The following is a 17,218-nucleotide window of genomic DNA, read 5'->3' on the forward strand; positions in this document are numbered from 1 at the left end:
TCAGACAACCCTCCTGCCTCCCTGGACTCTCTGTTCTCCTAGGTGCAGCAGAATCTCTCATTCTGCCTTCTGTCATCCCCAGCCCTTCCCCCAGGCATCTTCTCTGCCTTAGCTGAACATTCTTTATCCAAGTCCCAATAGCAGGACTGGCCCCTGCCCTCACTGTTCCCATGAACTGATTGGGGGTAAGGGCTGACTCCCAGGTGTCCTACAGGCCAAGGTCCAGCTCCTGACACAACATTGGCCAGCAGCAATCAGGGCTCCAGCAACCAAGGTGAAGGAAGGTCCCCTAGACATAGACAAGGAGGAGGTGTTCAGTGGCAGGAAAGACTCTATGAGAAAGGGCTTTGATAATTCTGTGAGAAATCTCCCCTCCATTGCCCTGTCTTTCCTCCTTCTGCAGGTTGAAATGCCCAGAGACAGCAAATGTCCAACAGCAGCTCCATCAGGCACTTCCTCCTGCTGGCATTGGCAGACACGCGGCAGCTGCAGCTCCTGCACTTCTGCCTCTTGCTGGGCATCTCCCTGGCTTCCCTCCTGGGCAATGGCCTCATCATCAGCGCCGGAGCCTGCGGCCACCACCTGCACACGCCCATGTTCTTCTTCCTGCTCAACCTGGCCCTCAGCGACCTGGGCTCCATCTGCACCACTGTCCCCAAAGCCATGCACAATTCCCTCTGGCACACCAGCAACATCTCCTACTCAGGATGTGCTGCACAGCTGTTTCTGTTTGTCTTTTTCATGTCAGCAGAGGTTTCCCTCCTGACCATCATGTGCTACGACCGCTACGTGTCCATCTGCAAACCCCTGCACTATGGGACCCTCCTGGGCAGCAGAGCTTGTGCCCACATGGCAGCAGCTGCCTGGGCCAGTGCCTTTCTCACTGCTCTGCTGCACACAGCCAATGCATTTTCCCTGCCCCTGTGCCATGGCAATGCCCTGGGCCAGTTCTTCTGTGAAATCCCACAGATCCTCAAGCTCTCCTGCTCCAAATCCTACCTCAGGAAACTTGGGGTCATTGTGGTTACTGCCAGTTTGTCATTTTGTTGTTTTGTGTTCATGGTTTTCTCCTATGTGCAGATCTTCAGGGCCGTGCTGAGGATCCCCTCTGAGCAGGGACGGCACAAAGCCTTTTCCACCTGCCTCCCTCACCTGGCCGTGGTCTCCCTGTTTTTCAGTACTGGGTTTTTTGCCTACTTGAAACCCTCCTCCATCTCCTCCCCATCCCTGGATCTGGCAGTGTCAGTTCTCTACTCAGTGGTGCCTCCAGCCCTGAATCCCCTCATCTACAGCCTGAGGAACCAGGAGCTCAAGGCTGCAGTGTGGAGACTGATGACTGGATGGTTTCAGAAACATTAAACTGCTGACATTTCTGTAAATCACTTGTAATATGGGCCATCTTTAATAGTTCTTGTTCATTTGGTCATGGCATTCTTTTCCCTTTGTTATCTTTTTTTTAATATTTTCCACAAAAAAGTCCTTGTTTCTGCTGTTTCTAACTTTGCTTCTCTCCACCTTTTCTGTGGCCCCAAACTGTGTCAATGAGAGGCTTTGCTCTCAGTGGCTTTAAATGAACTAAAGGATCTCCCAGCAAACTTTCGATTGAGATCCCCCTTTTGTTCCCTTCTCTGGAGCTGCAGCAGCAATGTCTGTGTGCAGAGCTGGGGCAGATCAGGACTGGTCTTGCTGGCCACACCATTCCTGATCCAGGCCAGGAGCCATTGGCCTTCTTGCCCACCTGGGCACACTGCTGGCTCATGTCCAGCCTGCTGTCCATCAGTGCCCCCAGGTCCCTTTCTGCCTGGCCGCTCTCCAGCCCCTCTGTCCCCAGCCTGTAGCGCTGCAGGGGTTGTTGTGGCCAAAGTGCAGGACCCAGCACTTGGTCTTGTTCAACCTCACCTTGCTGGATTTGGGCCCTGGATCCAGCCTGTCCAGGTCCCTCTGCAGAGCCCTCCTACCCTCCAGCAGGTCATTACTCCCAGCCAACTTGGTGTCACCACGTTTCCATGAGAGTCACAATGGTGTCCATGATTCAATGACGCCTCTCATTGAATGTCACAACGTCCCTTTAGTTTCATGGGACCACTTTGGTGTCACAAAGTCCCTTTGATCCTTTTGCCCTTCATTTTCACAATGTTCATTAGTTCCCCAAGGTCCCACAAGGTCGCACAGTGCAGCAATGGTCCCCTTAGTTCCATAGTGTCCCAATGGCCTCTTGGTCCCAAGGGGCACCACAATGTCAAAATTATGTCCTTCTTTCTGAGTCCCTGAGGAGCAATATTGAGCCCGTGATTCTATGGGGCCCTGCAGCATCACAATGGCCCCATCATTGCACAAGGTCTGGCAGCGTCACAATGGCCTCCATGGTTTCAGAAGGCCACACAGTATCACAGTGGTCCCTTGGTTCCATGAGGCCCCAGAGATCCCCAATGGATTCCCTGGTGGTGCAGTGTCACAATGGAGCCCTGCTTACACAAGATCCTGCAGTGTCATGAGGGACTCTTGGTTCAACAGGACACCAGAGTGTCACAAATGTTCCCTTATGTGCTGGTTTTGCATGAATTGACATTTGGTGAGAAGTGTAGCATTGTATGTTTTATATATGGGTTTATTGTAATGTTGGTTAATTTTATAAGTTAAGAATTTGGTTTGACCCTCGGTTCCCCCCATGCTCTCCCTTGTAATGGTTCGTTCCTTCTGCCTGTTACCTGTCAATCATTGTAACCGTCCCCTTTCAGGTCCAGAATCCTCTATGTCAATCATCCCTCACCTAACATATGATTTGTCCCCTGAGCCTTTTCCCTCCCCTGGGCCCTTCCTATTGGTTCAGTGTGTCCCTCACGCCCCCCTCCTGGGTTCTGTTCATTGGTCCCTCACGTCCCCGTCCGTTACACCTTTCCCCTTTATAAGTGCCTCCCTAACAGTTCTTACCCGACACCGTCACTGGGCCCACCTGGGTCAAATAAAGCACCTTGGCATCCAAACACGTGTCCACTCCTTCCTTCCTTTGCCTCAGTGCTTCGCAGTCCTGCTCTCGCCTGCGTCACCACGCAGCAGACAGAGCCACTGCTCGGGGGTTCTCGCCGAGAACCTGGGAGTGGCGGGATTCGTAGGCTCCACCGGTCACTCCGGGAGTGGCTAGCCAGACCCGTCAGCTCCAGTGGCCGCAGAAGCGAGACTGCAGAGAAGCTGCCCATGAAAATTATTATTCTGAAAAGAGCTGCTGAGAGCTTCCTCTGTGCCTAACAGCACCAATCAGTGACTGGTTTTGAAGACTGACACCTTGTTAAACCACTCAAAAGCTGAACACGCCTCTGTGAACACACATGTGGAAAGATGAACAAACCTGGGGAAAAGCTCTCTCTTCCTTCCATCCTGGGAACAGGTAACAAGGCCGGCCTGGCTCCTGTCTCAGCTAGGCCAGGCCAGGTAGGCCCTGTTGCAGGGCTGGGCCCCTTCGCAGGGACCCTGCCAGGCCCTGTCCCAGCAGAGCCGGGCACCAGCAGCTGCCAGGCAGGGGGAGGAGAGGCCATCAGCCCCTGGCGTGTTCCAGCTGAGATCTCAGCCATTTCCCCCCAGTGTGGCCGCTGCACGAGATCGTGTGGCTGAGGCCAGAGGCGGCCTTGTAGCCCACACAGAGAGTGGCCCTGAGCCTGGAATTGAGCGCAGCAGGGGCCAGAGACCGGCCATGGGGCTGATCCTGACACACCAGGGCAGCCTGAAAAATCCATCACCGCGATTGCTTCAGCTGCCACACAGCAGGAAGCACATGACCATCTGCAGGCCCCAGGAGAGATTTTAACTCTTTCAGTGCATAGATAGGGCTTACAGACCTTCAGTCCTGCCTCGGTGAGAGAAAAGGACAGAGTGAAGACACCTAGAGAACAACATGAGACATGAAGGTCAGTAAGAAGATGTCAAGTCCCAGATGGGAGGGTTGAGGAGATGCCTCAGTCCTGGGCTGAAATCCTCTTGTAAGGCTACGGAGAAAATATAATTGATACATCAGACTCTTTTTTTCCCTGAAACTCATTGAAAGTATGGCGGGATGGAAGTGTTCGAATTGTAGATGTGAGCAAAGGCATTTCTGCTAAAGCAAGCAGATGTTGAAGTAGTTGTGATCCCATGAGAAGCTTGAACAGAGAGAGGGAGAAATGTGATGAAGACCCCTTGCCCCCAGGGAAAGAAGAAGGCCTCTGTTCCCAGAGATGAAGATGATAGCAGAGACAGATAAAGAGAACCTTTGCTCTTGAACAGCTCAACCTTTAAATAATGCGCCATAAGTTGACATAGCCCACAAACACAGCTGTGGGAAGGCTGTGAAAAGATGGGAGGGACTTCAAAATTGCAGAGTCCTGGGCAGCTGCTACTCATGGAAATTAAAAGCCATGAGAGAACTGTTTTCTTTTGGAGAAGTCTCTATAAAATGGCAAGAAGGGCTCCTCTCCCTAAGTGAACTGAAGAAAGACTGTTCTAGAGGTGATGAACTTACTGAATTGTTTTTGTACATTGTTAGTGGGAAAGAAAAGGTTGTAGGAGTGAGAAGAAATGTTTTAGAAGTTTTATTCTTTTTGAAATTTTTTTTCTTTTAAATGTTTTTCTTTCAACTGTTAATAAAGTTTTCTTTATGCCCTTTTAAATTCTAAGCCTGCTTTGCCTTCCTCCTAATCCTGTCTCACAGCAGAAAATAAGTATATTCTAGTGGGGGCACTGGCATTTAGCCAGCGCTGAACCCAACACACCTTGGTTCCACCAGCCCCTGCAGTGTCACAACGGACCCCTGGTTCCACTGGGCCCCAGGGTCTCACAAGGGTCTCCTTGGTTCCATAGTGTCTCAATGGCCCCTCGGTTCAACAAGGCCCTGCAGTGTCACAGTGGCCTCCATGGTTCCATGAGGACCCAGAGTATCCCTCTGGACTCCTTGCTTCCATTCAGCCCCACAGTGTCACAATGAGGCCTTGGTTCTGTGGTGCCTTCAGTACCCAGTGCCACTGTGATCCTCTTAGTTCCACGGGGCCCTGCAGTGTCACAATGGCCCCTTGCTTCCCCAGGGCCCTGCAGTGTCACAATCATCACAGAATCACAGAATTAACCAGCTTGGAAAAGACCTTGGAGATCAGCAACTCCAACCTGTGAACCAACACCACCTTGTCACCCTGACCATGGCACCAAGTGCCACATCCAGTTTTTGCTTAAACACCTCCAGAGATGGTGACTCCACCACCTCCCTGGGCAGCCCCTTCCTATGCCCAGTGACCTTTCTGTGAATAATCTTTTCCAAATGACCAGCCTAAATCTCCCCTGGTGCAGCTTAAGGCTGTGTCCTCTTGTCCTGTCACTGTTCCCTGGGAAAAGAGCCCGAACCCTCCTGGCTGCACCCTCCTGTCAGGGAGTTGCAGAGAGTGATGAGGTCTCCACTGAGCCTCCTCTTCTCCAGGATAAACAACCCCAGCTCCCTCAGACACTCCTCATAGGACTTGTGTTCCAGATTCCTCACTGGCCCTGTTGCCCTTCTCTGGACACGCTCCAGCCCCTCCATGGCCTTCCTAAATTGGGACCCAGAACTGGACACAGCACTCAAGGTGTGGCCTCACCAGGGCCAAGTGCAGGGGAAGAATCCCTGCCCTGCTCCAGCTGGCCACACCATTCCTGATCCATAGGATTCCCAGGTGTTGGATGGGGGAAATGGTGGGGTGGAGGTAGGGACAAAGTGTTAATGATTGTCAGCCATGAAGGGGCTTGATTTTTATAGCTATTGGGAATGCATCAGGAGGTGCTGGGGATCAATATCAACTGGGGATTGCTGATGTCAATCTATAAACAAGGAAAGAAAACTAAACAGGACAAAACAATTCTGCCTGCATTGTTTTCAATATAGTAGATTCACTTTGAAAACACTTCTGAAATCTGTCTAATTAACCACAGAATAATTCAAGACTTGAATTATTCCCATGGGCTTTGTCTTGTTTGGGTGTTTTGAACAAATGTTTATGAGCCTTTGTCACTGAATTCCTGAACTGCAGAGCTCAAGAAAGAAGAGGCCTCTGCAAAAGTAAAGTTCATCACCAACCTCCAAGGTGCTGAGGATCCATCCTGATCAGAGCAGCAATGAACAGAAATGGGCAGAGCTTTGTGGCTGGCCCAGCTTTGGGATGGGCCCTGGGCCTGGAGCAGGAGCAGCTCTTGAGGGCCCCAAGGCCGGGGCTCTTGTGCTGCCCTGGGCAGATGGGATGGCAGCAGGGGCTGCAGAGCTCTCAGCATCTCCTGCAGAGGAGAGCAGGGCACCCAGGGAGCCTCCTTTCCCTTGGCCAGGCACCTTCCCCCATGGTGGGGCTGAGTCCTGTGGCAGCTGCAGCTGCTGCTGTGCCCTTGGCAGGGGCTGAGGCCGTGGGGCAGTGCCCAGAGCAGCCTGGCCTGAGCAGAGCTGTGGGGCCAGAGCCGGCTGGGCTGGGCTGGGCTCAGAGAGGCCCTTGGTGCTGCCCAGAGCTCAGGGCAGCTGGCAGAGCTTGCAGGGAGCTGGGCTGGGCTCAGAGAGCCTGGCCCAGAAACCATCAGTGTCCATCTCAGCCTGGCTGAGCGTGCAGGGGCCAAGAAGAGCAGCCCAGGGTCTGCAAGTTCTCTGGGTGGGAGCTGAGCTTGTGAGCCCTGAGCCCTGCCCAGTGCTGGGGCTGCACCTCCAGCTCCAGAGGAGATGGGACAGATGGGAGCAGAGACAAATCATTCCTGCTGCATTCTTTCTTGTGTTTGCATTTACAAGTGACCTGGATCCATATGTAGAGGATGTGGTTTTTTCAGATAATACTCATAGATAGATAAGAATAATACTTTTTAACTGGAAATAATATTTGATGCATAAAACACAATGAGAAAAAAAAAAAAAAAGACACATATGATCAGAAAAGCATCTGAGTTTTTCAGAGGATGAGAGACTCATTGATGTTCCAGTGGTCAAACCTGTTCAAATACTTTCCTCAGGGCTTTCTTGAGATGAGAGGTGACCACCAGAGGCCAAGGCCAGCCAGAGCTCTCTGTCCGGGCAGTTTTTGTCTGGGAGAATCTTGCATATAGAGGATTTTTCAGGGGGAGTATCAATTTTGGCCATGGGCACCTGGGAAGACAGATGGTTCTTTTCCACAGGTAGGAAAGCCCAGAGCCCCAGTGTTTCAGGGGACCATGAACAGGCCCTCAACATTCTGAGGTGAGTTGAGCCCAGTCAGGCCAAGCCAACCAGACCTGTTACCTCTTCCCTTGGATTCACAGGGCCCCTCAGGGTCCCAGTGCTGGTGTCATTTTGGATCCTTGGTTCCATGAGGCCCCGCTGTGTGACACTGGCCCCTTGCTTCCCATGGGGCCTTGAAGTGTCAAAATGGTTTCCTTGGTTCCATGGAGCTGCACAATGGCACAATGGCCTCCTTGGTTTCATGAGGCTGCAGAGTGTCACAATGGCCCCTTGGTTCTTTTGGGTTCCTCAGGATTCCAGTGGCCCCTTGGCTGCATGAGGCCCAGCTGTGTCACACTGGCCCCTTGCTTCCATTGGGCCCCACAGCATCACAATTGGCCCCCCTTGCTTCCATGAGGCCCAGCAGTGTCACAGTGCTCCCCTTGGTACCGCTGTATCACAATGGAGCCTTGTTCAATGAAGCCCTGCCATGTCAAAATCGTGTCCTGTGTTTCATGGGGTGTCACAACCTCACAATGGACCTTTGGTTGCATGAGTCCCACATTGTTCCAAAAATCCTTAGTTTCATGTGGCCCTTTAGGGTCACAATGGTCCCTTGGTTCCATGGTGCCACACAGTGCCAAAATTGCCCTTTGGCCCAACAGGGCCTCATAGTGTCACAATGGACTCCTTGCTTCCATGGGGACAGAAAGTGCCACAATGGCCCTTTGGTTTGATAAGGCCTCAAAGTGTAGAAATGGCCTCCATGGTTCCATGCGGCTGTGCTGTGTCACAAGGGACCTGTGGTTCCATGATGTCCCATAGCAGAGCAATGGTCTCCTTGGTTCCACAGTGTCAGAATGGCCCCTTTGTCCCATGGAGCCCCACAGTGTCACTGTGGTCCCCTTGATTCCATGAGGCCCTGCAGTGTCACAATGGCCCCTTGGTTCCAATGGGTCCTGAAGGGTCAGAATGGTCTCCATGGTTCCATGAGGCCCTGCAATCTCCCAATGGACCCTTGGTTCCAAGGGCCCCGCAGTGTCACAAGGCTGCCTTAGTTCCACGAGGCCCTGCAGTGTCATGGTGGCCCCTTGGCTCCATGAGGCAAAGCAGAATCAGAATGGCCCCTTGGTTCCATGGAGCACCACAGTGTCACCATGGTCCCATTGGTTCCTCAGGGCCCCTCAGTGTAACAATGGACCTTTGGTTCCATGAGGTTCCTCAGGGTCTCAGTGGCCCCTTGGCTCCATGTGGCCCCACTGTGTCACAGTGCCAGGTGGTTCCATGAGGCCCCAAAGTGTCCAAATGGTCTCCTTGGTTCTGGGAAGCCCCAGAGAGCCACAAGGGACCCTTGATTCCAGGAGGCCTTGCTGTGTCACAATGGACTTTTGGTTCCAAGAGCTTTTGTACTGTCAACAATGCTCTGAGCACTGCAGTGTCACCATGGATTCTTTCTTCCATGAGGTTCCAGAGCATAACATGATCCCCTTGATTCCAGAAGGTTCTGCAGTGTCCCAATGGACCATTGGTTCCAGGAGGCCTTGCTGTGTCACAATGGACTTTTGGTTCCAGGAGCTTCCACACTGTCAGCAATGCTCTCCTTGGTTCCATGAGGCCTTGCTCTGATACAATGGACTTTTGGTTCCATGGGGTTCCACTGCATCACAATGGACTCTTTGTTCCATGGGGTTCCAGAGTGTCACAGCTGACTCCTTGGTTCTGTCAGCCTCTGCTGTCAGCAAATGTCCAAAATATCAGAATAGGACTCCATAACACTAATTTGGTGTTTCAGAGGGTATCACTTATTCAGGCCTAAGGTCCAACATGGAATAACTGCTAACCTTATTAGGACATGTAATTCTACCAGTGTGTTGCTTATATACAGTGGCTAAATACGAAATATAACTTACCCATTTCCATAAAACCCACCCCAAGTTCCCAGCTTCACTCCTTGTTTTATCTACCCCTGCACCCTTGAGCCAGATGTCTTCTCTTCCAACCACCCTTGCTGGGAAAGCATCCCCTGCATGCCTTGTTCCTGTGCTGAAAGTTCCCAGGCAGGGTAAAAATGGAATGAACCCTTTTGGTATCAGCCCCAGGCTTTGTGTGGGCAGGCAGAGGCAGGCAGGAGGCAGAGCTGCCAGCAAAGGAAGGGCCCAGCCAGGTGGGGCAGCCGGGGGATGCCGACAGCCTGCAGGGACAGAGGCGCAGGACAGGGACACCGTAGGACAGCCTGGGCTGTACAGGGCACAGGCATGGGCAGCAGCTGCAAGACAGCCCTGCCAGAGCCAACTTGGGCAGCACTTTGGCCATGGCCATGGCTGCTGGGCCTGGGCCTGAGGCAGGAGCAGGAGACAAGTGACCCTTGCAGGCCTGGGGCCTCATGGCCTCCTTGTCCCTGCTCAGCAGCCTGGCAGGGGCTGCCCCATGCTCCTGCCCTTGGCATTGCACATCCCCACATGCCAGTGCCCATCCCGGCAAGAGCCCTGAGCAAGGAGGGAGGGACAGCATCTGCCTGGCCAGGCCCTGGGGCTCAGGCCTTGGCCCTTGGCATTCCTCAAACACATCCAGCTTTGCTCAGCACCAGAGACACCTTGGCCTTGTTTGTCCCCAGCTGTCATCACTGCCTCCAGTGTTCTGCTCTGACTGGAACCTGGGGACACTTTCTCAATTGTGTTCCTCAGTGGGACCCATTAAAACTTTAAAAAACTTCAGAATTTTAATTTAACTTTGAGTTCTTGAGAAGTTTTTTGAAAACTCTCTCAGGGACTGAGTCTGATGTAAACAACATCAAAGCCGTGAGAGAGTCATTAAAGTTTTCCTAGTCCAGTTATGGAGAAAGATTTCAAAGAACTTGTAAGAAATACACATTTCAAATTTTAAAGGGTATATTTTATTTTATTTCTCTGTAGAGCAGAGGTGATTGCAGCATTCTGTGATTGATATTGAACCAGGGTTTCTCCTCAGGAGCTCTGGGCTGCTCACAGAAGCTGTGCCTGGAGCTCTGACCCAGTGTGGACAACCTTGCTCCACAGTGCCCAGCCCCATCCTGTCTGTCCTCACTCCCCTGGGACCTGCTGTGCTTGGAGAGCTGGCTGCACCCAGCCTAAGAGGGGTTTTCCCTTTTCCCATTTTTTGAAGCAATCTGAAACTCCTGAGTTTCCCCACTGCAAACAGACACACTGCTCAGGTGTGTGCCAGCCCAAGGGGCCACCAAAGCCACTGCAGAGCTGCCCTGGGCCAGCTGTGAGGGTGGATCATCAGCCCAAGCTGCACTGGGCCACTGCAAGGGGCTGTGGCCATGGGCACTGCACTGACCCCACTGCTGGGTTTGGCTGCCATGGCCACCGTGAGAAATTAAACTGTCCTTGGAAACACTGGGGAGGACTGGGACATACTGGGGAACACTGGGAACGCTGTGGGAGACACTGGGACATACTGGGAGTGACACTGGGGAGGACTGGGACAACCTGAGGACATGAAGAATGCTAAAGGGAGAATCTGGGTGGGCTGGGATGGACTGTGGGGGTGCACTGAGACAGTCTGGGACATACTGGGAGTGATACTGGGAGATACTGAAACAAACAGGGGACACTGGTGCATCCTGTGGATGACATTGGGGGGAACTGGAAGGGACTGGGAATGAACTCAGTTGTATTGGCAGGGACTGGGCTGTACTGGGAGGGACTGGAGGGGCACTGGGGTTGTACTGATTTCAACTTAGGATGAAGTGGGCTTTACTGGGGTTATACTGGTCTGTACTGGGAGGGACTGGAGGAGGGTGAATGGGCTGTTCCCACCTCCACCGCATCCCATTTGTAATGGCTCCTGCCCATCACCACCAGCAGCCTATCAGCGCCAGAGATCCGGGCCTGAGGGCGGTGCCTATGTGGGCGCCATCTTTAATTTTTGCCTACAACTCCCGTCATGCCCCGCGGCCGAAAAAAGCCCATATGCAGCCGGGACTGCAACGCCCGTCATGTCCCGCACTCCACAGAACCCCGGGATCTCCCCCCATTTGTCCCATAAGTGTTCCCCAGATCCTCCAGGATCCCTCAGTGCCCCTTCAGTGCCCATTTGGGACCCCACAAAAGCATCCCCAGCCCCCAGAGTGCTCCCAACCCCACAGATGCCCGGTACAGCCACTTCTGGGAATTCATCTCCTCTCATCCCCCGCCGCCCCAGAGCCCCTCAGAACACAATCCCGCACCTAAAACTCCTGCCCTGCCCCGCGCCCTAAAGAGCCCGGTTAGAGCTCCCCGAGTAACGCTCAAGGGCTCCCGAACCGTTTACGTTCCCGCCGAGGACCTCAAGTCCCGGCTCAGACGCAAAAGTGTCCCCCAAGAGCCTTCCCGGACCCCCAAACATCGTTTTCAAACCACTTCCGGGACTACAGCTCCCATCATGCTCCGCGGCGGACGTCCAGCGCTATTCCAGTCGGGACTTCATCTCCCGTCATGCCCCGCGCCCCTCCGGAGCCATTGCAGCTGCGCCAAGAACTCCCGTGATGCTCCGCGGCCCCGTTAAACCGTATGATACCCACGCCTACAACTCCCATCACCCCCCGTGCCCCAGAGAGCCCTGTCAGAGCCCCCCAAGGGCCCGCCTGGACACCGAAGGGCCCCAAATTTCCCTCCCTGACCTCCAAGGGCCCCCCTGGACCCCCAAGTGCTGCCCCGGACCCCGAACTGTCCCTCAGAATCCCTGAGTGCCCCTCCAACTGCCCACCCGGCTCCTCCAAGTGTCCTCCAGACCCTCAAGTTCTCTCTGAATTCCCTCCCCAGGCCCAAAACTGCCCCAACTGTGCCCCAGAAATGGCTCCAGGGACCCCGAAGTGGCCCCCCTTTGGCCCTATCAGAGAAAAAGATGATAAAAATTATGCCAAAAGAACTACAAATATTACTATTTACTATAAAGTGGAAGAAATACATAGCCAATAGAGATTAATTAATTGATGAAGGGAATTTTGTTCCTTAGAACCAATGACCAATCATTTTCTTGGTTGCTAAAAACGTATCAATTTTTTAATATAAATATAAAAATTAGATAACAAAAATATTGTCTAATACTATCATATATTAGAATAATATTATTATAATTTATTATTAATTAAATTTTATTTATAAGGAAAAATGCTTAAAATGCTTAAATTTGTTTTTTCTATGTTTGGATGCCAGTCCCAGGTGGGCGTTGTCAGACATGGTGAGGCTGGGAGTGAGGAGCCGGTTGTCCAAACAGGCTCAGCCTGCAAGGGGCTCATTCTTCTCCCTGCCCAGACCTCCTGAGGAGACATTCAGCATCAAGATCACCTGGTGAATGGTTCTGTCACCTCTTCTCTGAAATGAAAAGTAAAAAAATATTCCCTTGACTAATACCAAAAGCCATGATGTGCACTTTGGAATCTCCCTCCTGAAGAGAACTCCAAACTGACTCCAATCACTGCTCAATCCCTGGAGACTGGAAAACAATGGAAAGGAGACAAAGAGCTCCTGAGGGCTTTCTGTATTTTAACCAGCCCCACGGTGGATTTGGGGCTGGGTGCAGGAGCCTCAGGCACGGAGAGAAGGATGAAGAAGCTGCTCAAGGAGTCAGCAGCAAAACTCCAAGTGCCTTGGAGCATGGCTGGGCCCCAGTGAGGGCAGGGAGGGCCAAAGGCTGCCCAGGGCCTGGTGAGAGCAGATCCTTGAGGCCAGGATTGCAGGGAGCCCAAGGCTCTGAGCAGGGAACTGCAGTGCTGAGCAAGGCCTGGCTTGGCTGCAGGAAGCAGAAAGGCCAAGGCCTGAGCCCAGCCTGGGCCAGCAGGGCCTGTCCCTCACGGCTGCCTCGGGGCTCTTGGTGGGCCAGGGGCATGTGAGGGGCAGCAAGGACAAATGCCACAAACCCGTGTGACACTCCAGATCCTCAGGGAAGCGAGGGCCAGTGTGACACAGTGGGGCCTCATGGAAACAAGAGGCCATTGTGAGCCTGCGGGGCTGGGACACCCCAGAACACTCAAATGCTTGGGGTGACCAAAGGCTCCTTTCCTCGAGCTTGGTGCACAGGAGAAACACCTGCCAGATATTCTCAAGAGGTCAAAATCAAAATGACACAAAATTTTACTGACAAAGTACAGAAAATCAAGGAACTTTGGCAAAGAATTTAATACAACATCCAATTCAACAAAAAGCTCTCATTATAGCATTAACTTCATTAACTTAGCCCATTTATCCTGGATACCTCTGACCCTTAAGATCCTGAGTTACCCAAAAAATGTTCAAGGTAAAGAGGATAACAATTAAAAACAAAGAGAGACAGACACACATTCAGCTACCAACTGCTTGGGTTCCAGTGTGGGTGAGACACAAACCCCAGGAGAAGGAGGGTCCAGACCATGGGCTGAGCTCGTGCTCTGTTCTTTTAAACCCTCAGGCCTTTGTGCAGCCACTGTGACACTGCAGAAACAAGGAGACCATTGCTGACAGCACAGAACCTCGTGGAACCAAGGGGCCATGGTGACACTGAGGTGCCTCATGGAATCAAGGAGACCATTGTGAAACTCAGGGGCCCCATGGAACCAAGAGAACATGGAACAGGTCTGCGGCTGGTTTGGCCTCCTGGGGGCCACCTGACAGGTCCAGCTGACCCTGGCATGTCAAGGGCTGCTGCTCATCTGTCCCTGGAGCACTGGGGCTCTGGGCTCTCCTTCCTGTGGAAAGAGCTGCCCTTCTCCTCCAGGTGCCCATGGCCAAAATCAGGATTCCTCCTCCAAATTTCCATATATGCAAAGATTGTTCCCAGATGAAATCTGGCAGGACAGACAGAACTGGCTGGCTTGGCCACCCGGGGGCCACCTCTCATCTGCATTTGAAACACTAGGACCATGTGCTTTTCTTTCTTATGGGACAAAAGCACCTTTCACATTCAGGCATCCATAGGCAAGGTTGGGAATCCACCTCCAGAATTCCCTATATCCAGGGATTTCTTCCAGACAAAAGCTGCCAGGAGGGACAAGTCTGACTGGCCTTGGTTTCCGAAGAGCTGGCTCTCATCTGCCTTTGAAACACTGGGGCTCTGTGCTTTCCTTCCTAATGAAAAGAACTCTCCTTCCTGGCCAGGTGCCCATGGCCAAAATTGAGATTCCACCTCCAAAAATCCAAAGATTTCCCACAGATGAATGGTGCCAGGAGAGACACCTCTGGCTACCTTGGCCAGTGGGTGGCCACCTCTCAACTTCTTTTAAAAACCTTGGAGTTTGTGCTTTTCTTTCCTCTGGAAACACCATCCACCTCAACCAGGTGCTCATAGCCAAAACTGGGATTCCACCTCCAAAACTCCATCCATCCAAGGATTGCTCCCAGTTGAAAACTGTCAGGACAAACAGGTCTGGCTGGCTTGGCCTCCCAGGAGCCGCATGTTTCCTGTTCTGCCTTTGAAAAACTTGGGCTCTGTGCTCTCCTTCCTGTGGAAAAGAACTGTCCTTCTTACCTATGCAGAAATGGCCAAAATTGGGATTCCACCTCCAAAATTCCCTATATCCAAGGACTGCTTTCAGACAAAAGCTGCCAGGACAGAGAGGCCTGTCTGGCCTTGGCCTCTGGTGGCCACCTTTCATCTCGCCCTGAAACACCAGTGTTCTGTGCTTTCCTTCCTATGGAAAAGAACTGTCCTTCTCCTCCATGGCTGAAATTGATATTCTGCCTCTACAATTCCCTATATCCAAGGATGGCTCCTCGACAAAATCTGCCATCACTGTCTAGTCTGGCTGCCCTTGGCCTCTGGTGGCTTCCCCTCATCTGCCCCTGGAACACTGGGGATTGGTTGTTTCCTTCCTGTGGAGACCCCAGTGACACTGTGAGGACTTGGTGGAACCATGGAGACCATTAGGACCCTTCAGGGCCTCGTGTAACCACAGGGCCATTGTGACACCTCAGGGACTCATGGAATCAAGGGAACCACTGGGACATTGTGGGGGCCCATGGAATGAGACGAACATGGAACACATCTGGCTGATTTGGCCTCCTAGGGGTGACCTGACAGGTCTGACTGATCTCAGAATGCCAAGGGCTGCCTCTCATCTGCCCATGAAACACTGGGGCTCCATGCTTTCCTTCCTATGGAAAGAACTGTCTCTCTTTTCAGACGCCCAGGGACAAAATTGGTACTCCGCCCTAAAAACTTGCTGTACGCAAGTGTATCTCTCAGAGAAAAACCTGTCAGCTCTGGCTGGCCTTGGCCTCTGGTGGTCACATCTCATCTGCCTCAGAAGCACCAGGGCTGTGCAGCAGCTGCAAGACAGCCCTGCCAGAGCCAACTTGGGCAGCACTTTGGCCATGGCTGCTGGGCCTGGGCCTGAGGCAGGAGCAGGAGACAAGTGACCCTTGCAGGCCTGGGGCCTCATGGCCTCCTTGTCCCTGCTCAGCAGCCTGGCAGGGGCTGCCCCATGCTCCTGCCCTTGGCATTGCACATCCCCACATGCCAGTGCCCATCCCGGCAAGAGCCCTGAGCAAGGAGGGAGGGACAGCATCTGCCTGGCCAGGCCCTGGGGCTCAGGCCTTGGCCCTTGGCATTCCTCAAACACATCCAGCTTTGCTCAGCACCAGAGACACCTTGGCCTTGTTTGTCCCCAGCTGTCATCACTGCCTCCAGTGTTCTGCTCTAACTGGAACCTGGGGACACTATCTCAGTCATGTCCCCTCAGTGGAACCCATTAAAATTTCAAGAAACTTTTGGAGTTTCAATTTAACTTTGAGTTCTTGAGAAGTTTTTTGAAGACTCTCTCAGGGACTGAGTCTGATGTAAACAACACCAAATCCCCGAGAGGCTCATTAAAGTCCTTGCGCTGTGTCTGTGCTGCTGAGCTTTAAAGGAACAGCTCTTCCCAGGGCCAGCTCCTCTCCCAGCCCAGCAGGGCTGAGGGCTCTGCCTGCAGGCACTGAGGGGACAGGAGCCAGGCAGAGACAGGCTGAAGGCAATCAGGATTGGGAAGACATTGAGCTGAGACTTCACCTGAGGAAAGATCTTCACAGCCCTGTGCATGGTGAGTGTGTGGGTGCAGGGCAATGTCCCCTGTGCTCCTGGAGGGATCTCCTGAAGCCAGCACACCCCAGAGCCTGGGGGATGTGTCAGGAGGACTCTCCCAGTTTCTCTGTGGCACAGGAGCAGGAGGAGGAGGAGGAGGGGGAGGATGTGCTGCAGAGCGGGGCTGCCCTGGGCACCGTCAGAGGGACAGGGCAGGACGGCTCCTGCTGCCAGGGACGGCTGCAGGGGCTGAAGCTGGGGCTGCAGCCAGGGCTGCCCAGGGCTGTCCTGCAGAGCAGCTCCTGCAGCCCTCAGGGCTCTTGGCCAGCCCAGGGCATGTGCCACCTGCCAGGGGCAGCTCTCAGCCTGCCTGGCAGCTCCCCATGGACGCTGCAGGGGAGAAGTTCCAGCTGCAAGGAGCCACCCCCATCAGGGCAGATTCCTCCTGCTCTGGAGATGGTGCTGCATGGCCAGGGCTGCTCTCAGCTTTCTCCTAATGGGAAGGGAAAGGGGCTGTCAGCTTTGGCTGTGTCCCTGAGCCTCCTGCACTGTCAGCCTGGGCATCAGCAGATGGGCCTCAGATCTCCCTCAGAAAGTGCCTCCTCAGCCTCCTCTCCCTACACACAGCAGCAGCAGCACCTTGGCTTGCAGCATCTCTGTTTGTCTGGCCTGCCCTTAAGGCCCTGCTGCCAGGGAGATGCCCCTGGGCAGTGCCCTGTGCTGGGAGGGGTCTGCAGGGCAGAGCTGAGCCCCCAGGGCTGGGCTGGGCTCTGGCAGCACTGGCAGGGACAAGGCTTGGATAGAGAGAAACAGCTCCCAGCAGGCACAACTCCAGGCAGCAGAGGGCCAGAGCAACCCTTGGTATCCCATCCTGTCCCACTGCACAGGGAAAGAGAAAAGGGCTTAGAGAAACTGACTTTAGAAATCTAGTCTTTAAAAACTCCACTTTATTTTTCAAGCACATTTTAATTTCAATCATGCTGAACTAGAGGGAGGTGTAATGATCAAATGGCACCTGTGTGGTTCCAGTAGTTCTGACTGCACTGGGGCACAGGGAGCCCT

The 17,218-nt window shown here is 53.2% G+C and overlaps 1 protein-coding gene across 1 annotated transcript; it reads left to right on the plus strand.

The window, feature by feature from the left end:
• The first annotated feature begins 426 nt into the window (after positions 1 to 426).
• LOC129131970 (olfactory receptor 14A16-like) lies at positions 427 to 1,359 on the plus strand. The gene has a single exon (XM_054650952.2). It carries the CDS (start codon positions 427 to 429, stop codon positions 1,357 to 1,359), a length of 933 nt encoding a protein of 310 aa, XP_054506927.2.
• Positions 1,360 to 17,218: the final 15,859 nt, after the last annotated feature.

This window comes from Agelaius phoeniceus, chromosome 33 (genome assembly GCF_051311805.1).
Source record: "Agelaius phoeniceus isolate bAgePho1 chromosome 33, bAgePho1.hap1, whole genome shotgun sequence".
Lineage (NCBI taxonomy): Eukaryota > Metazoa > Chordata > Aves > Passeriformes > Icteridae > Agelaius > Agelaius phoeniceus.

What these genes read in the sequence shown, in the direction of transcription:
- LOC129131970 (XM_054650952.2), top strand. Translation starts at nt 427, where the DNA reads ATGTCCAACAGCAGCTCCATCAGGCACTTCCTCCTGCTGGCATTGGCA.